General features: G+C 44.2%; 1 protein-coding gene across 1 annotated transcript; it reads right to left on the minus strand.

Moving 5' to 3' along the window:
* Positions 1-514: 514 nt before the first annotated feature.
* TMEM231 (transmembrane protein 231) lies at positions 515-20,428 on the minus strand. The gene is made up of 7 exons (XM_015538005.2): positions 19,409-20,428; positions 19,144-19,313; positions 6,685-6,813; positions 6,202-6,345; positions 4,013-4,094; positions 2,780-2,885; positions 515-2,423 (listed from the first exon to the last, which is right to left on the minus strand). Exons 1-7 carry the CDS (start codon positions 19,545-19,547, stop codon positions 2,243-2,245), a joined length of 951 nt encoding a protein of 316 aa, XP_015393491.2. The 5' UTR covers positions 19,548-20,428; the 3' UTR covers positions 515-2,242.
* Positions 20,429-20,793: the final 365 nt, after the last annotated feature.

Genomic DNA, 20,793 nt, shown 5'->3' on the forward strand with positions numbered 1-20,793 from the left:
TTAATCTTACATGATGGGACCTAAGCAGGGCCTTAGGGAGCCTCACCTGATTCAAACAGAAACTGGAAAATCATTTACCAAAATTAGAGATCTCCCCCCCCCCCTCGCCACACCCCACATATTGAGTAATTGTCTCAAACCTTGACTTAGCTGTTACAGCTCAGGATAAAATCCTGTATATTTCTCACCTTTCCCCTCTTCCAACTACACTGTGTCATTCCCCTTCTGAAGCTACCAACATCTGATCCGTAAATAATTTGATATTCACCAGACACGGTTGTAATTTTCCAGCCTGTGGGTTTCCACAGGCCATGTGGATTCCACCAAAAACTCACATTTACTTGGGGCAGGACCAGGGGATGTTGCCAAAGAGCTAACAAAAGCTCCAAGGTCTTTGGGCAGAGCCCTGGCAACGGAAGGCTGCCGGTGAGTAACTGGGAGAAGTGTGCGCAACCTCTGCCCTCCCCATCCCCACCCACTTTGCGAAGTCGTCTCATAACAGACACGTGCAGCCTTCCATTTTGAATATTTTAATTAGAAAGGTACAAAACATCATGGTTCTTTATACAAGTTCTGCCTGAAAATAATTTAACAAAATGCAAAGCGGTGTTAATTCATGTCTTTAGCGATCTTCCCGTTTCTCCTTACCTTTTTGTGATTCAAACCAGAAACCGTTTTTCATTTAAATCCCAAGAAAAAATGTGTAGGTATATAAACAGCCCTAGATAGTAAAACACAAGGCAGAGGGGCCAGTGTTAAGCTAGTTTTGTGCTTGAATACTTCAAAGTGGCTGTTTCCAAAACTCTTATCTTGGCCAGCCTGGAAGAAAAGGTGCTTTGGAAATGAGAACTGAATCTCCAAGGTAAACTGAGGCATACGCGTGTAGAGGAGTGTGTGGGTGGGTGGGCCTGAAACATGGTTCAGAGCAGGCGTGTCTCCAGTGCCAGTGACATCTTGCGATCATTAAGCAGATCCGTCTGTCCTTTGAGGACAGCTCATTTCCTCAGGCCAGGAACGGCGAACTGGCCTTCCGTGTGCAACAGAGGCCCATTTCAGCAGTGCCATCCTGATGACACTCACTTAGGCAGGAGGTTGACCCTGTCGGACCGCTTGTCATTCTGCTAACAACCAGGCCGGATTAGGCTGTCCTGGGCGGGCAAGCGTCCTCTTTACCCCCTCAGTGCACCTTGTTCGTTCTCCCCAAAGCCGCTCACTCTGACGGGCACCCTGTCCCTTCATCACAGGAAATACAAGTAGCTGGGTCTCCTGCTAGCCCTCCAAACAAACTCTGTGGTTGTTGGCAGTGGGAGCCAATACCAACAACAGGTCCTCTGTCACCCGTGTCCTTTTCAAGAAGTGGGGGAGGGCTGTCAAGGAGGAGGAGTGGCAAGTGTCCAGGCTGTTGGGTCAGGGCCAGAGAGAAAGAAACTGTTGTTATAATCCTTACTTCCCCCACTGTTGCGGAGGGGACTGTGAGCGAAAGAGCACTCTGGCTTCAGCCTGCTGTTCCAGGGGCACAGACAGGGCAAAAGGCAGGGCACAAAGCCAGCCACAGCAGGGCAGGGATAAAGGGCTGCTCAGCCCAGCTGATGACAGACCAATGTCTGTTAGCCTGAGGGCAGGTGGATGGTCCCGGTGTCCTGGAGTCGCCCACTGGACACGTGTGCGTGCATGTGCTCTCCAGCGCTCCCTTTCTCTCGCTCCCATTCTCCCCCTCAAGGACCTCTCAGTTCTGGAAACCAAAGTTCTGAATGGGAAATTTAGATGCTCAGGAGTGGAAAGTGCTACTGATTTGCATATCTCTCACAAGAGAGGCCTGAAAAGAGTAAAAAGTGGTTTACAATAGTGGGAAGAAATGCATAGCATGTTTCTCAGTTCAAGAGAGGAAAAGTCTTTGCTTGACCAGAGATGGGACTCTTTCCAAGAGTTCTGAACTGACTGCAGTTTTCTCCTGAAATTCAAGTCTAAGGCAAAAAAAAAAAAAAAAAAAAAAAGCAAATTATAGCCTTCAGGAACCTCTGGATGTTTCCACAAACTAGTCCCTGAAGATTTTGGAGGTGCTTAGAAGACATGGAATTTGTGTAGAGAAAACTTACAACGGATTGTCCTTTGTCTCTGATAGGAAAAGGACACACACGGGCACGTGTCCATGAGGAGCTCTTTGCAAAAATTTCTTAAGATGGCCGTTCCCAGAAGACAAGGCTGAGGTAGCCAGGGTCCTGCTTAGTTCTCAGAAATGGTCTTATGATAAGTGCTCCTTATACAGTTCTCCCTGGGGCATTATGGTGACAGGGATCGTGGTCACCACCTGATTCTGAAACACAAATCTTTTGATTCTTTCAAACACCCAGAGGAAGATAAGCAGGATACTGACATACTGGATCCAGGCAAACTTTATCATTTCCCAGAATCCTGGTAGATAAGTACAGCCAGTTAAGGAGTCACAGATGATATTTTCTAAGTGGAAGTTAAGCCAAAGGTTTAGTTTAGACAGGAAATGGCAAAAATGTTTCAAATGCCCTTATGATAAAAGGGACGATAGAAGATTATTAATACATACATATGGATGATTCTGGTCTGAAGAATCGTCCAGAGATATGAAGAGGAAATGAGGTTGTTTTTTTTGTTTGTTTGTTTTTTGTCCCTGCACGAACAGCAGACGGAGTCATTTAAGCAATTTCCAATCTGAGGCTTCCCATATCTGTCCCTTCTTGGGACAAGGGAGGCACTTTCCTGTTTTTGAAACTGAGCTACTATGGCTCTTTAACAGAAAGGATATGAAATGACTTCCACTGGGTACCGGATGATGGCGTTAATCACAAATGGAGCCTCGGCGGCCCTTCCCACCAGCCAGATGGGGTCGGAGTCCATCAGGACGGTGGTTACTGCAACACAAGCAGGAGTTAAATCAATCCATGAATGCTCTCTCAATAAAATAATAAGGACTATCAAAGTATTCTTTGACCCCTCATGCGAATTCTGCACATCAGAACTTTTCCCAAAAAAATGACTCCGGAGGAAAGAGAATTGACTGTGCAAAGCTGCTCACAAATTATTTGTTGAAACACTTGTCAAAATATTTATGTTACAAACTTGGAACCGTCTGTGTGTTCTTCCACTGTTGAATGGCTAAGCAAAGGAATACTATGCTACCACTAAAAATAATACCAATTAAAGCTTTGTAGTAGCGCGGGGAAGTACAAAAAAAAAAAGTTGGATCCTAAAATGTTTTATAAACTATGATAAGAGCTGTATAAAAAAAATCTGCATATGGACAAAGACTGGAAGGAATAAAGAAAGAAAAGTTGTAGATGAGTGTTTTTGTTTTAACATTCCTCTGGTTTGGGAATAATGCCACCAGTTTATTACAAAAATTCAGGAAGAAGTACTGGGATTGTGGTCCTCACAACTTGATAAATGTGTGTGGGTGGTATCTACGATGTCCGGCTGCCACGTAATGCTTCAGATGCCTTTAGAGGAAACCTCAGACGGCCAACCAGACCAATGTGCTGAGTCAAGCACACACACTGGCCCGAGAGCCTTTCCTCTCTGAGGGATGGACACGCTCAGCGTTCCAGCCAGAACGCCAGGCCCCCTGCTCTACGTCAGCTGCTTATTTGGGGGTAAGTCAGTCACATTCCCTACTTCTAGCTGAAAGCCAGGGTTAGCAATTTGTCTTTGGCTCCTTTTACAGGTGTGGTGGGGGAGCAACTCAATTAGGCGTTTACAGAAAAAAAGAAATCCATCAAGCTAGTGATCAATAAACATGGGACATAAATGAGCACTCACCTGCTGGACGTTAAGAGTAGCGATGGCAGGGGCGGGGTGCGGGGTCTTTAGATCAGGAGGAAAAGGACAGACCCTGGGTAGCCTGTTCCCCTCCCATCACTGAGTAGTCACTGGCTTGGACATTTTTATCATGACAAGAGCTCCAGTTGTGGTTTTGTCCAATGTTCCCACTGACCTGGAAGGTCTTGGAGAAGCAGCTGAGTGCATTGTACCCGTGACTCACCATTCCTGTCCCGGTAAGCGGCAACAATGTGGGTGAGGTCATAGTCACGGGCAAAAGGGCTGGTCCCGTTGATTACAGACACCTGGGATGTGGCAGGAGGGTGTGGAGTGAGCCCCCAGCCACTTTTCCACTCATCCTTCTCTCCTCCCACCCACCCACAGCTGAGACTGGCCTCTCGTGCATGGTGGCCTGCTTAGACATCAGTAACCCTTTCTTCAAGAATGGATGACCTCCCGTGCAACAATTTTTTCTAATGTTTATTTATTTTTGAGAGAGAGAGAGAGTGGGAGGGGCAGAGAGAGAGAGGGAGACACAGAATCTGAAGCAGGCTCCAGGCTCTGAGCTGTTAGGACAGAGGCCGATGCGGGGCTCGAACTCATGAACTGCGAGATCATGACCTGAGCTGAAGTCGGCCGCTTAACCGACTGAGCCACCCCAATAATTTAAATCATCTATGTTCAGTCTTCCCTTTTGCAGGGATAGAAACAGGGGTCAATATCCACCTTTCACAGGTTTTACAGCTAGTTATAAAATACCCCTCTCTATTCCAAGGGGGGCAGTAATTCCTTACATTTTTTAAGGAGACCATATTTTCAACCCCTTTGTCTTTTTCTTGCTCTTCCTTGAATGCTCTGTAATTTATCTCTTTTAAGTGTAGAAATGGAAATAGGATAAAGTACAAATAATAAGCATCTAATCCTTTGAAGAAGGAAACGATCTCCTGCCTTCTAATATCACATTCTTGGTGACATATGCTACTATATAAACCTTCATATAAAATGTTTATATCTTGGGGTGCCTGGGTGGCTCAGTCGGTTGAGTGTCAGACTCAGCTGCAGTCTTCAGCACCGTGTTGGGCTCTGTGCTGAGCCGACGTTGCTGAGCGTGCTTGGGATTCTCTCCCTCTCTCTCTCTGCCCCTCCCCTGCTCATGCATGCCTGCTCTCTCTCTCTCTCTCTCTCTCTCAAAATAAATAAGCTTAAAAAAAAAAAGGTTTATATCTTATAGTCCCCCTCCTTTTGTTTTTTTTAACTTATATTGATTATGGCTAAAGTGACCATAAATACATTTATCTGGAACAGTCCTGGTTTTTGCCTGTAATAACTGATAACACTGAATTTCATTTTCAAAAGTAGAGCAGCCCAACTTATGTGGGCCCCCCATGTGGTAAAAGATAGGTTAGTCATGAGCGATCATATGCATGAGTTCCAGCCCCGGAGAGACAGTTCATGGTTCTGTTATTTACAAGCGGCAGGATTTGGGGAAAATTCGTTAGTCTCTATCCACCCCAGTTTCCTCATGTGTGGAAGGAGAGTTCAGTCTTTCAACAAATCTGTCTGAGTGCTTTCAGTGTGCCAGGCCCTGTTTTAGGTACTGGAGTGACAGTATAGAAGATGTCAGTGCTTTTGCCACTGGGGAAAAACAGCTAGCAAAGAACTGAAAACAGATCTTTGATATTTCCAGTGGAAGTACAGAAAAGAAATCTGGGTGTGGAGTGGTGGGCAGGGAGGAGAATGCTCTTTAGAAAGGAGTGTCAGGGAAGGACTGTGCTCAGGGATATTCCAGCAGGGACCCGAACGCAGTAGCAGAGCAGGCTGTGTGGACACTTGGCAGAGGGAAAGGCCAAGTGCATAACCTGGGGGTGGGGGGGGGTGGGGGGGGCAGGAACTTCCTTTTGCAGGCTTGAGGAACAGCAAAAGGGCCCGTGTGGCTAGAAAGCAGCCAGGGGGACCGTGATAGGACAAGAGGCTGGAGAGCTGGGAAATGACAGGAGCAGGCGTCTCACGAGGCTGCTGTCATGATTCAATGAGATGATATATTTAAACCTCTTAACACAGGGCTGACATATGTTATGTGCTTAATAAACGGTGGTTAGTACGATTCCCCCAGTGTTTTACACGAACTGCAAAACACCGCTTGGAATATGCCGTGTGTGTGCACACGGACACCCAAAAACAACACGCAGTTTAGTTCTTAAAGACAGATTCCCCCCCTCTTTTTAGATACAAATACAGGTGTATCTGTCTCTATGTTTTGAAAGAATTCATGGCAAGAATTCCTCAGAAATCCTCTTCTGTGCCACCCACAGAAAAATGCTATTTCCAACTTTCATGTCCTCCCTCTTCAAAGAACTTGGGAAACGGTAACAGAGAGAAACAAAAGAGGCGGACAGTAAAAAGCACCCTTACGTTGTACTGAACGTCAAGGCCACCGCAGCTTAGGGGATGCTTCTGCTGCAGCCTCAGGTCTCCGTTCACATAGAGCTGGGACCCTGGCACAGCAAAGGAGGACTGGAGAAACGCCATGCTCTGCATCACGAATGTCGACATCCTCTGAAATCATCACAAGGAGAGACGATAGCCATTTCAGTCACATCGGAAGGCTCTGCGTTCCCAGCATCCCTGTCTGTGGTTGCTGCCTACTAGTCCCTTAAACACCAGGGTTAGCCAAGCAGGAAGCACCCCGCCCAGAAAACCCTCTGAGCGTCTTAGCAGCTCACCTACATTAATAGGACCCCGATGAGAAGCATTCGATTTGCCTCAATTAAACCCCAAACTACACCTCATAATAGAGCCTTCTGCAGCGTGAGTTTTCCTAGAGCTCAGGGAGAGGGCTCCGTTCTATTAAAAGACAAAAGGGAGGGGACGGGCTGCCGCAAGGAATGGACTCACGTGCAATCGGTAGGAGAAAGTCAAGATGAGCTGCACACCAAGAACATGCTCCGTGGACTGCAGAGGAAGCTCCAGTTTAAAATGTAACACGTCCATTTTCCCATCCTGGTTCTTGTCTTCTTCTCGAGTCTAGGAAACCCAAAGAGGGCCAGTGACCCTGGTCCTTAATGAGTCTGGGAAGAAGCCACTGTTGTACATGTGACCCATTCCTTTGCTATTCACAGGATTTATCTCCCCCACCAAAAGAAACAAAGGAATAAATGGGTATAAATGGATCAATATCAGGGAAAGAGACGCCATGTGCGTGGCCTCTGAGCTTTCCTACTAGTGCTTCTCAAACTGAAGAGGAACTTGAAGCGGCAAGATCAACAGCACCGGGATGGCATTTTTCTTTTTTCGTTGTCTCCTTTGATCTTTTTGGTTTGTTGTGCTGCTGGCGTGTTCTTTTTTCTTTGGAAACACATCTTGAGTTTACATGGAATATTTAAATAGCACATTAGAATTGCCTTCTGCTTCTCTAGAAGTCAGCCTTTTATTTTTATTTTATTTAAAAAAATTTTTTTTAATGTTTATTTATTTTTGAGACAGAGAGAGACAGAGCATGAGCAGGGAAGGGGCAGAGAGAGAGGGAGACACAGAATGTGAAGCAGGCTCCAGGCTCCGAGCTGTCAGCACAGAGCCCGATGCGAGGTTCGAACTCACAAACTGTGAGATCATGACCTGAGCCGAAGTCGGGCACTTAACCGACTGAGCTACCCAGGCGCCCCTAGAAGTCAGCTTTTTAAAATAGAAAAAAGGGGAGCTGGGTGGCTCAGTCGGTTGAGCATCCGACTTTGGCTCAGGTCATGATCTCACAGTTTGTGAGTTCGAGCCTCGCATCGGGCTCTGTGCTGTCAGTGCGGAGCCTGCTTCCGATCCTCTGTCTCCCTCTCTCTCTGCCCCTCCCCTGCTTGTAGTCTTGCACTCTCTCTCACAAGTAAATAAACATTAAAAAAATTGTTTTAAATAGAAAAGAAATGAATCTTCCTCATTACGCATTCCCCCAAACAGACTCAGAAGAAAACCACCGAGCTCTACTTATACTTTGTTTAACCATGAGCGTCTTTGTTTTAGACTGTCGATACTGGACCTCATTCTCATCACTGATGTCGGGGCTTGGGAGCTGAGTGCCTCTTTTAGTACCAATCAACACAATGAAAAAGGAAGCTATGTAAAATCAGTGAGGCATTAAAACTACACAGATGATTTATAAATTATGCACATGAAAGTAGGGAAAACAGAGACCTAAGAAAGGAAAAAGGCAAATGACGGCTCATAAAAAACACCAGAATCCGGCCTCACCTCCCATAGTCCCACCCCATAGGGACCCTAAAATGAGTAACCGGGAAGATGGTCACTGAAATAAGATCACTGTGACACGATTCCTTGGCACAGCTCTGGATCCTGTTGCTACAAGTGACCCTTTTCCCCTGTACATCCTCAGAAAGATTCTACTATGGTATATCAACATTCTCATCTGCATGCTCTGTGAACAGATTCATTTTGCTTTCCGCCATTACTACCATGCAAGGAAGAGATTCTTTGTTCTTTTTCGGGCTACTACGGTTGTTTGAGATGAAGCCAGCTCAGTTTTCAGGACCTTTCAATCATGTCTTTCCTTCTAGACAATAATGTCCTTATCCTAGGCCTTGTGACAGAGAAGCCTGCCCTCTCTCTCTTCTGTCGGATTCTGTTTTCTCTGTCCTGATCCATCAGCTTCACAGGTGTAGGGGAGAGATATCTGTTACAAGGCTGGCGATCAAGTCGCTGAGGCAATGAGGTATTAGCAATTTTGAGTAGGATGGGGAACAGGCTGCCTTGTCTTCCCGTGAATTTTCTTTGGTTGGGAAGACTGGCGAGACAAAGTCGCGTTAACTCTATGTAGCGGACCCCTGCCTTCTGGATCTTAGGATTGGAGAGGAAGACAAAGATCAAACGTCTCCACTTGCAGGACAGGAGAGTGGCTGGAATGAGTTGCCAGAAGAATCCAGACCCCAACACAGTGTGGGAGGGACAGAAATGCATTTTTTATTTGATCTTTACAATAAAGCCTGAGGGAAGCAGAGCGAGTATTATCCCCACTGTATGGACGAGAAAATTGAGGTTCAGGGAGATGAAGGGGTTTGTCATGTGTGGCTAGTAGTGGTAAAGACTGGATTTGAAACCTCATCTTTGACTTAGAATCTCGTCCTCTTTCTAGGACTAAAATGCCCAGACTTAAAAAACCAAACCCTCAAGGGGAAAATGTTGGGTAGGACAAATCTTTTTGCAAAAAGCCAGCATCAAAGTTTGTAAGTCTGTGTTCTGTCTGTGCACACACTTCTGCTTCAAGTTCACACAGGACAGGAATCTGACACTGGGGAATAATTTAGTGTCTGCCTGTTAAATTCACACGTTACTTTGTCAAGTATTTTTTTAGGGGCCTACTAGGTGCCAGGCACTGTCGGGTGCTGGGAATATAATGGCAACCAAAACAGATGAACTCTTTACCCTAATGGCGCTTTTGTCCCTGGCCAGGGAGGCAGAAAATAAATCAATAAACAAATAAATGTGGTAAGTGCCACAAAGAGAGATAAAATAGGCTGAAATGAAATAAAGACAGGGTAGGATTTCACAGCCATTTTTTACAGGAAATTTTCAGGAATATCTGACTGTGGGAGGCTAGAATGAAGTGAGGTGATGAGGCACAGAAATATCTGGGGTAAGAGTGATCCCTGCTGACAAAGTTCACCCGCTCCGCGCTCTGCGCTGTGTGCAAAGTGGGTCAGTGCTTAAGGGAGCAACGAGGCCAGTGCCGCCGAGTGGGTGAGGAGGGAGGTGGAGGCTGAGGCCAAGGCAGCAGGGGGGTGAACGAATGATGTATGCACTGCATCTCCCACAAGTGCCCGCCGCCAGGTCCGGCTGTCACCCCCACAGGGTGGGCAGGGTGGGCTGCATTTCTGTGCCAGCACTTGGACCACTGATGACATCCACCCTTCCATTCCGCTGAGTTCAAATCAAGCTTAACACATGTGCAACAGGTCTAAAGGCAGGCATTCAGAGAGCTAATACTTCTTTAACACAAGTTCAAGGTTAGTATCTAAAACCCGATTGGTGTGTTTGGCTGAGAGAATTCATAAATTATACCAGTACCTTATTTGTATAAGGCATATGTGCAATTTGAAGCAATTTGTATATCCATTGATTGTCCCATCTGATTCCTCTGCATATCTCAGCTATAGTAATAATTAGCAATAATTAAAAAGAGCTCTTTACAGTATTACATTGAGGCTAAGAAAGGGTATGGGACCCAGTGACAGAACTGGGGCTAGGACTTAGATTTACAGGCTCTATTTAGTGCTCCTTCTACAATAGCCCACAAGAACCTTAATTTCAGGGGTGCCTGGGTGGCTCGGTCCGTTAAGTGTCTGACTTCGACTCAGGTCATGATCTCACAGTTTGTGGGTTTGAGCCCCACATCAGGCTTTGCACTGATGGTGTGGAGCCTGCTTTGGATTCTGTGACTCCCTCTCTCTCTGCCCCTCCCCCACTCTCTCTCTGTCTCTCAAAAAAATAAATAAACATTATAAACTTTTTTTAAAAAAGAACCCTAATTTTAAAGATTTCTGGTGGTTAAAGCAGGATAATCCTTTAGGATATATGTGAAATCAATACAAATATACTAGATGAGATAAATGCAGGCATTGGTAGGTTTAGTCAATTCTCATCAGTGTGCCTAGATCCATCTGGGGCCAATGAGGAAGACAGAAACAAAAGTAAACAATAACTTTAACAGAGGGAGTGTAGTACAGGGAATAATTAGTAACAAAGGTATTAGAGGATCAGAAAGGCAGGAGGGGAGTACCAAGTTAGGGTGACGGCAGGAAGCAGCACCACACCTAGGTCTGCAGAAGGAAGGGAAGAGGCTGGCATTACCTCAAGGAGTTGGGACCCAGACCTCAGGAGCCTGGAAGAAAGAACCCACCAGAGGGAATCAATAAGGCTGGAGGAGACTTCTTCCTTCGGTTTGCTTAACCCGGGCAATGGTTCTTCCCTCTGGTTGTAGTTTCAAGTTTTCTCCCACTCCCAGAAGTAAGCTCATCATGCCTCCTACAGGCCGAGCCTCACAGAGAGCCAGTGGGCAAAGGAGGATGTGGTTTTCAGCAACTCAGAGAGCAGGACAAAGCGGGGTGGAGGAGGATGGGTGTGGAGCGGAACAAGACCCACTGACATGCACACCACCTGACTGTGAGAGTTGCTGTAAATTTAATCACCGCCATTACTTCCAGAGGGCTCCAACTTGTAACATTTTCCCCATTGGAGATTCTATGGTATTTAGTATTTGATGGCTTGTTGGAATTTTGTTAGGCCCCTGTTTGCTTTCATACCTTTTAATTCTTTCATATCATATTCTTTCATCAAAGGTTAATTTATTAATTTTTTTCAAAGGATTTTATGTTTAAGTAATCTCTATACCCAATGTGGGGCTCAAACTCACAATCAAGAGTTGCATGGCGTACCAACTGAGCGAGCCAGGCGCCCCAAGTTTAATTTCTTAGTGTATACCAGTGTCCATCGTGCTGTATTACTTGTCATCATTAGGTGTTTCATTTTTTTCTTTTAATGTTGAAAATATTCTTTGGCACAGTCTTTCGGTCTCCAGCAAAGTAGGGACCAATACTTTATGGCCCCTAGACTCATCAAATCCTTGCTACCTGCATTTCAATGAACCTAAGATACCAACAATTATAAAATGCACCGTTACTTTATATCCTAGCACCTATTATATGGGCACCTGGATGGCTTGGTCAGTTGAGTGTCTGACTCTTGATTTCCGCTCAGGTCATGATCCCAGGATCGTGGAATTGAGGCCGACGTCAGGCTTGGTGCTGAGTGTGAAGCCTGCTTAAGATTCTCTCTCTCTCTCTGCCCCTCTTCCCTGCTCACCCACTCTCTCTCAAATAAAACTATATATATATATATATACTTATTTCTATATATGTACATACATATATATGTATATTATTATATGTATATATACTATACATGTATATACATATACAAATATATACATAATAAATTGATCTAGGGATTCCTAAAACTTCTACATGTTGATACTCTTGCATCACTTTGTGACTCAATGTTAGCCACGCTTTTCTATGTAATTTTGTCTTTTGGTAAAATATTTTTAAAAAATTTTTTAACATTTATTCATTTTTGAGAGACAGAGAGAGAGACAGAGTGTGAGTGGGGAGGGGAGAGAGAGAGGGAGACACAGAATCCGAAGCAGGCTTCAGACTCTGAGATGTCAGCACAGAGCCTGATGTGGGGTTCCAACTCACCGACTGCAAGATCATGACCTGAGCCAAAGTCAGACACTTAACCGACTGAGCCATCCAGGCACCCCAATAAAATTTTTTTTCTGATAAAATAGTTTTTAAAAATTAACTAAAATCCATTGGTCTGGGCTCTTAAGCAGGCTTTAAAATTATGGGGTGCTTTGGTAGTTCAGTTAGTTGAATATCCAACTCTTGGTTTCAGCTCAGGTCATGATCCCAGCCCCGCGTTGGGCTCTATGCTCACCATGAAGCCTGCTTAAAATTAGCCTCTCTCTCTCCCTCTGCCCCTCTTCCCAGCTCACACGCGTTCGTTCTCTCTCTCTCTCTCTCTCTCTCTCTCTCTCTCTCTCTCTCTCCCTCCCTCCCTCCCTCCCTCCCTCCCTCCCTCAAATACAAATTTTAAAAGTTATGTAGAGCTAGCCTATTTTTAAGTGCCTCTTGAACCTTCCAAATGGCCAACATTTGGTTCTCAGGGTTAAGATAATGTTTAATTATTGTTGCTGGGGTTTTCTTTCAAGATGCCGTTGTCCCTTCTGGAAGTTTTGACCCTGGCACATCTGATGTTTGCACATGGGTAGGCAATGAGGACTATGCCAAGCCTGTCTCCCGGCAGCAGCTATTGTAAGATACCTTAGAGAGGACAGATTTTGATTTGAGAGATGTGAAAACAAAATGGGTATCTCAGACGCATGATGCTCCCCACTCACCTTCCTGAATCCCTTTACAGCCTTCAGCCCCCATATTCTATGGGTCCACACATGCCTTAAAGAGCTAAGTCACCTTCACCTTATTGAAGAGAGAGGTCACCCTGTGCTTTTTTTTTTTTCCTTCTGTCATTAGCAACAATAGCAACAACAAGAAACTCAGACTTTGAAAGCATTTAAAGCATAGGGACTTTAGAGACGCCGTGCAAGGTGATCTGACCAAAAGGAGAAGCAAGGCCGTTTCTGACTGCTGAGGCATTTTCCCAAATTAGCAACCACAAAGCCACTCCCCAGCATTTGGTCAAACCTTGACCTAAAACCACTGCTTCCCTGGTGTGTTACCATAAGATCACCCACCTGGTTTAAAACAAAACTGAGACTTAGTTCACATATGATAAAATATACAGTTCAGTAGATTTTAGGATATTCAAAAGTTGTGCAACTATGACCACTATCTAAGTTCCAATTTCAAAATATTTTCTTCATCCAGAAAAGGAACCCCAAGCACATGAGTCACTACCCATCTCTCCCCTCCCCCAATTCCCCAAGCCTGTGGAATCCTAATTTCTGTCTCTACAGATTTGTCTATTCTGAACATTTAATATAAATGGAATCATACGCTGTGCTGTTTTGTGGTTGGATTCTTTCACTTAGCATGTTTTGAAGGTTCATCCACGCTGAACCTTCCTTTCTGTGGTTGAATAATGTTCCATTGAATGGCTATAACACATTTCAATTATCCATTCATTTGTTGATGGACATTTGGGTTGGGTTTTTTGCTATTAGAAATAAAGCCTCTATGAACATTTGTGCATGAGTTTTTGTGTAGCTGTAGGTCTTCAATTCTCTTGGGTACACATATACCTAGGCATGGAGGTACTAGAAAATACGGTAATTCTAGTTTAACTTTTTGAGGAACTGCAAACTATTTTCCAAAGCGGCTGTGTCACTTTATATACTTAGCAGCTGTTATTGTTTTTGGTTTGTTTTTGCCTTACTTGGGCACTTTCTAAATTTTTTCCTTTAAAAATTGTTGTCGTTATAGTCTAAAAATCTGGAATATGTATTACACTCTTATCGTACAAAATTTAAAAGGTAAAAGGGTATACAGCAAAAGAACATATAGTGAAAAAGTTTCTCTCCCATCCTAACCTTAGCTACTTAATTCCTTCCCCAGAGCAATCAGTGTTGTGTCTTTTGAATCCTTCCAGAGAAAGAACATGCATGTATGTATATGTGTATACAACCACACACACATATGTTGCTATTTTTTCTATTATTTTTATATGAATGGAAGCTTACAATATATAATTTTTGGTTTTTGTACTTACCAATTTCTTTTGGAGGTAATTCAATATACAGAGATCCACTTCATTAAAAAAATAGCTAGGGGTGCCTGGGTGGCTCAGTTCGTTGAGCGTCTGACTCTTGATGTCAACTCAGGTCATGATCTCACAGTTTGTGGGCTCGAGCCCCGTGTCAAACCTGCTTTAGAGTGTAGCCTGCTTGGGATTCTTTCTTCCTCTTTCTCTGTCCCTCCCCAACTTGTGTGTGTGCATGCATGCACTCTCTCTCTCTCTAATAATAATAATAATAATAATAATAATAATAATAATAAACAACTTAGGGGCGCCTGGGTGGCTCAGTTGGTTGAGCATCCGACTTTGGCTCAGGTCATGATCTCACGGTTTATGAGTTCGAGCCCTGCGTTGGGCTCTGTGCTGACAGCTCAGAGCCTGGAGCTTGCCTCAGATTCTGTATCTTCCCCTGTCTCTGTCCCTCCCCCCACTCACACTCTGTCTCTCTCTCTCTCAAAAATAAACAAATATTTAAAAAAATTTAAAAAAATAATAACTTAAAAAAATAGCTATGCCGGGCACCTGGGCTCGGTTAGTTAAGCCTAGGACTCTTGATTTTGGCTCAGGTCAAGATCTCATGATTCTTGAGATTGAGCCCAGGATGGAGCTTGCTTGGGATTCTCTCTCTGCCCTTCCCCCACTTGCACAGGAACTCTCTCTCAAACTAAATAAACTTAAAAAAAAAAAAAAAAGCTATGCAACATTCCACTGGGCAGATGTACCACAATTTCTTTGCTGAGTCTTCTATTACTACATGGGTTGTTTACCTAATTACAAACAATGCTGCAATAAGCAACTTTTTCTAAATTTTTTTTTCAACGTTTTTTATTTATTTTTGGGACAGAGAGAGACAGAGCATGAACGGGGGAGGGGCAGAGAGAGAGGGAGACACAGAATCTGAAACAAGCTCCAGGCTCCGAGCCATCAGCCCAGAGCCCGACGCGGGGCTCGAACTCACAGACCGCAAGATCGTGACCTGGCTGAAGTCGGACGCTTAACCGACTGCGCCACCCAGGCGCCCCAACAATAAGCAACTTTTTACATAACTCGTTTCACATGTGTGCACAAACCTAGGGTACCTCACTGGAAATGGAAGCAGGCCTGAAGCAGGCCTGAAGCAGGCCTGTACATCTGTAATTTTGAAAAATAAGGACATGTATTCCTTCAAAGAGGTTGTTCCAATCTACACTCCCATCAGTGGCATACGAAAGTGCGCACACACTTCCCTACATCTTGACCACGGTGTTGTCACACTTCAGTTTTTGCCTATTTGATAGATTAAAAAATGGCATCTCAATATATTCTTTGCATTTCTCTAATCGTGTGTGTGATTTCATATATTTAAGAGTCAAATATGTTTCCTTTTCTCTGAACTGTTTACATCCTTTGTTTGTTTTTCTAGTGGGTGCTTGGTCTTTTAATTATAGATCTGTAGGCACTTTGTGTTAGGGAAAGGAGCTTTTTACAAGTGATACAAATAATAAAACTTTGTCCTAGTTGTCATTTGGGTTTTGACTGTGCTTATGGGTTTTACCATGCCCATAGTTTTAAAAAATAATTTTTATTTTTATAGAGTTGAATTTACCCCAAATTTTCTTTTATGGCTTCTAGATTTAATGTCACACTTCGAATAACCTTTCCTATTCCAAGATGTAAAAGCTTTCGCCCACCATTTGTTTCATTAATTATTTCATTAAAATTTTTTTCATGTTTATTTTTGACAGAGAAAGACAGAATATGAGTGGAGGAGGGGCCAAGGGAGGGAGACACCGAATCTGAAGCAGGCTCCAGGCTCTGAGCTGTCAGCACAGAGCCTGACGCGGGGCTCCAACTCACGAACCGTGAGATCATGACCTGAGCCAAAGTTGGAGGCTTAACCGATTGAGCCACCCAGGTGCCCCTTATTTCACATTTTAAATTGAATTTTTATCTGTCTGGACTTTAATTCTGGTGTAGAGTCTGAGCCCTGGCTCCATTTTAACTTTTTCCATATGGCTTCCCAGTTGTCCCTACACCATTTTATTATGTAAGTCAGCTTTCGTCACTGATTTAAAATGCCACCTTTATGATATATGAGTCCTTTTCTATACTTTTTATACAAGTTCTTCAAACCACACTGCTTTACTTATTATGGCCTTAACGTATAGTTTATTATCTGATAGAGCTATTCTCCTTGTATTACCCTTCTCTTTGTGCTAGAGTTTCTGTCTATCTCTCCAAACTGTTACGTTTTCATTGAAAATGCATTGAAAGTATAGATTAACCAAGGGAGAAGAGATATCTTTATGATGTTGAATTTTCCTATCCAAGAGTATAACAGAAATCACCATTCTTTTGATCTCTTTTGTGTCATTCACCAGTCTTTTTATTTACATAGATCTTGTACATTTCTTGTTAAGCTTATTCCTAATGAGTTTATTTGTTGAGTTGCTGTTGAGATCTGTACTTGCACTATATCTTCTAGCTCATTGATTTATATCTTATGATTGGAAATTATTCTCAAACCAAGAGCTCAGCTAGAACGAAGCAAATCATTTACTGAGAAAGAACACAGATGACATAGTCATAGATTACTTATAGACACTGGCCTGGAATGGAGGGAAAAGAAAGACTAGGAAAAAGGAGCTTTGGCTTTGTGTTACATAGTGTAAAATTACCTGGTATTAAAAAGGATTAATAGTTCTGGGCACCATAAAAATAAGAGATTGTCTTGGTTTCGTGGATGAAAAATTGGCGAAGCAGGGGGAACATGAGCAGTGCTCTTGAGGGAGTAGTTTCCGGTTACAGAGATAAGAGCCTCGCTAACTAGCAGTCAGTCGGGGAAGCCAGTCAGTTGGTGGGTGAACAAATGAATAAAACCTAATGTTGTATCCTCGTTTTCATGATTATTTTTAAGTTTTCCTAATTAATTCTTAGACTCAAGTAACCAGGGAGTATGATAGAGAGGAATACACAAATGTGATGAAAAAATCTTCTACCAAAAACTTAAAAGACAGGGAATACTAACCTAAAGTAAAACGAGCAAGTTAATTTTTTGTTTGGAATAAACAACGCCTTTGCTTCCACTTTTGGAAAGTAATCACATGCATGTGGAACACGAGAAATACAGTGGGTATACAGTGAAAAGTAAGCACATCTTGACACAGCCTCTCATCCATAGTCACCCTTCTCCACAGGCATTATCATCTCCAGTAAGAATAAAAATGGGCAACATGTAATGATTCGTGAGGAGTTATTGAAGGAGATTTATCTCCTACTCCAGTTCTATGTTTTAAAGTCAATTTTTTAATCCCATCTGGCAATTTTTTTATGTTTTTATTATTTATTTTTGAGAGAGGGAGAATGCAATTTGGAAACAGATATGGGGAAGGGACAGAGATAGAGGCAGACAGAGAATCCAAAGCGGGCTCCATGCTGAGAGCAGAGAGCCCGATGTGGGGCTCGAACCCACCAACTGTGAGATCATGACCTGAGCCAATGTCTGACGCCTAACCGACTGAGCCTCCCAGATGCCTCTAAAATTAATTTAAAATACCTGATCATTTAAAGAATCAAAGGTGTTCAACAATGTTTGTTACAAAACGCAGCAGACTTCCAGCCCCATGGCAAATATTTTCATCTCATTTACTGATTATGCAGAAATGTATCTCCATGTCTTTAAATAACATTGGCACAGGCACTTCTGTATTTCTCAGTGTTGGGCATTCTCTATTGACTTGCCACAAGGAGAGATGAAAGGTTAGTTTTCTGCCCTCCACTCCTCAACTGAGTTTAACCCTCATTTTGGTTAGTCAATCTATATTCAGTGTTCCCATAATTATGACTAAGTAAATCCTTTACCTTTCTCCTTTTTCCTTACTTTTTATTTCACTGGATTTAGTAATTATTTCCTTGGTTAGTTTTATGTTTACTGATACAATTTCAACAAACAGCTTGTATTCCAATTCCTTACAATTTGATGTTTAAAGGTGCAAGATTTACTCAAAATCTTGTTCACTGCAGTATTCTAACCGTGAAAAAGTAAAAGCACATCAAACATTCACCAAGAGAGAATTGTTAAATCCATTACAGTTATTCCATATTGTGAAATACTATGCAGATTTTAAAAAGAATAAGGTTAATTAACAAGTATACATATGCCTACCATGTACCTTTGTCATTATATATACTTGTAATTCTTTAATATTTTACAATGAGCATGCATGTTTACCACCAGAAAAAAATATGAAAATTTAAAGTAATCAGAAAAAAACAATCTGAATTCATATTGTTTGTTGTTATTCATATGTCCAATCAGATTAAAAAATTTTTTGTGGGTAAAGAGATTCAACTTTGGAAGAAGAAAAAATAGAATTTTTATACTTCTAAAGGAAAATGTTTTCAGAAAATGAGCAGAAAGGGGGTGAATGTAGAGGAAACACTCATCCTGAACCAAATACTAAATTACAGACAGTAAAATGTTTCCTTTTCATCCTGGACAGCTGCAAAATGGAGCAGCATCCACGCTTACAAATCCAGGGAGGCGGGACTGGGCCCCCAGCACATTCTGGGGAGGTCCCTTGACCAATGAGCGCCTCGGCTTCCACGTGTCAGGTCTGCATTAAAAATGCATGCCCTTGCCGGTCTCTGGGGCGATGCACAAATGCAGCGACACAGTGGGGTAATTAATAAGAACACCTTTCGGCCTTTGTGATTCATAAAGGAATTTTCGCGACCACTCATCCATCAGGCCAGGCCCACGGAAATGACGGGGACGAGACACAGGCTGTCCCCAGGCTTCGGGTCTCTGTGTAGGACACATGCTAACAGCAGTGGCTAACTTTCTTGGGGTTGCGGACTGCTTGAAGTCAAATGAGTCAACAGTGTCACTTCCCGGGAAATTAAACATATACACAGGCCAATGTGCCTGTGTACACAATTTTCGTGGGTTCACGACCTTTAAGACCCAAGCTGGGCTTCCCCAGGCCGGGCCGCTCACCCTCCCCCCGCCACCCTCTCCCAGTCCCGGTGGGCCTCTAGGCCTGAGGGAGAACCACTTACCGAAACCAGCGGGACGCGCAGGTGATCCCCCTGCAGTCGGTTGAAGGCGGGGAACGTGCTCCAGGCCAGGAACCCGTCGTGATCGGGTCCCAGCAGGGCCACGAGTAGCACCTGGTGCTGGAAGCGCACGGTCGGCTGCTCTTCGTAGCTGCTCCGCTTCAGCCAAAGCCCTGAGATAGAGAGGGCAATGGGGAGGTCACGAAGGCGGGCACCGGCACAGCGGGCCGCGGGGAACTGTGCGCTCAGCGGCCGCGGGCAAGCTCACCGTGGCTCCGGAAGGCCACCAGCAGCGGCGGGATGTACGTGAGCACGGCGGCCAGCAGCAGGAACAACGCGGCCTTGGAGCAGAGCCCCGCGCGGTAACCGCGCTCCACCGGATGAGAGAAAAGCTCGTAGAGCGCCATGAACTCGGCGCGGAGTCCAGCCCCTTGTCCTGGAGCCCTCGCGGTTCCAGAGGAAGGACCAAGTTTGGCTTCTCCTGGTTGCCATAGCCTTGGTCTCCACGGCAACGGACGGCGCAGCGAGAGGAACCAATAGCAAGGAACGCGGGGCCTTGGTAGGGGTGGGGCTAAGAGGGGGCGGTGCCCGCTGGTGGGCGTTAGACCTCCTTTCGGCCTTACGTTCCTTTTCCAAACGCTAAGTGGAAAAAGGGTATTTCCGAGCCCAGAATCGTCGCCATGCCCTGTGTTAATACTTGCGCAAAATAGGATTTTCCTAAAAGTTGACTTGAAGTAACTACCTGCTTATGTGTCAACTGTTAATCCCCAGTGTTGTGCATAGTTAAGTCCAATCAGTCACAGCACACTATACATTACAGGAAAACACAAATGTGGCTGTAGTTCTGGCGGTGGCCCCGCTAAGACCAAAGCCAGGTCCCTTTGTCTCCAAAATTTGTTGCTTTCACTATACTCCGTAACAGGACAGAGAAACGGGACACAAATCTCTGAGATCTTCGAGGGATAAAAGATAATTACTGCATGGTTCTCGGCTATACTTCATTACCTTATACTGGGTACAAGCTTCGCCACCGGTTCTAAGGGAAGCTGGGGTCCTCCACAGAGATGACACTGGCTCATCACTTAATTGAATGCTTCCACCACTATCACCACCGCCCCCCACCCCCCGCCAGTATTTCCTGGCGGAAGGAGGCCCTGAAGGATCACATTGCAGTTCCAAAAGGTAGTGTGTTCAGAGAAAAATCGGTAATTGATGCCTCTATTTTGAAGGCAACCTAGAAATGTCTTTTTTTTTTAATTTTTTTTAACATTTATTTATTTTTGAGACAGAGACAGACAGATCATGAGCAGGGGAGGGTCAGAGAGAGAGGGAGACACAGAATCCGAAACAGGTTCCAGGCTCTGAGCTGTCAGCCCAGAGCCCGATGCGGGTCTCCAACTCACGGACAGTGAGATCATGACCTGAGCCGAAGTCGGATGCCCAACCGAATGAGCCACCCAGGCGCCCCCCTAGAAATGCCTTTTAGATGAAGAGAATAGCTGAGATCCTAACAACACAGACACCTGAGAGGTCAAGACATGACCATTTGGAAAAACTATCCAGGGTCCTCCCCATGGTCTAAGATGACAATAACAGCCATAAGATTTTGACATATATGGTCTGGTACTACTCATCCTTGCTTTAAAACTTTTC

This window comes from Panthera tigris, chromosome E2 (genome assembly GCF_018350195.1).
Source record: "Panthera tigris isolate Pti1 chromosome E2, P.tigris_Pti1_mat1.1, whole genome shotgun sequence".
NCBI classification, from domain to species: domain Eukaryota; kingdom Metazoa; phylum Chordata; class Mammalia; order Carnivora; family Felidae; genus Panthera; species Panthera tigris.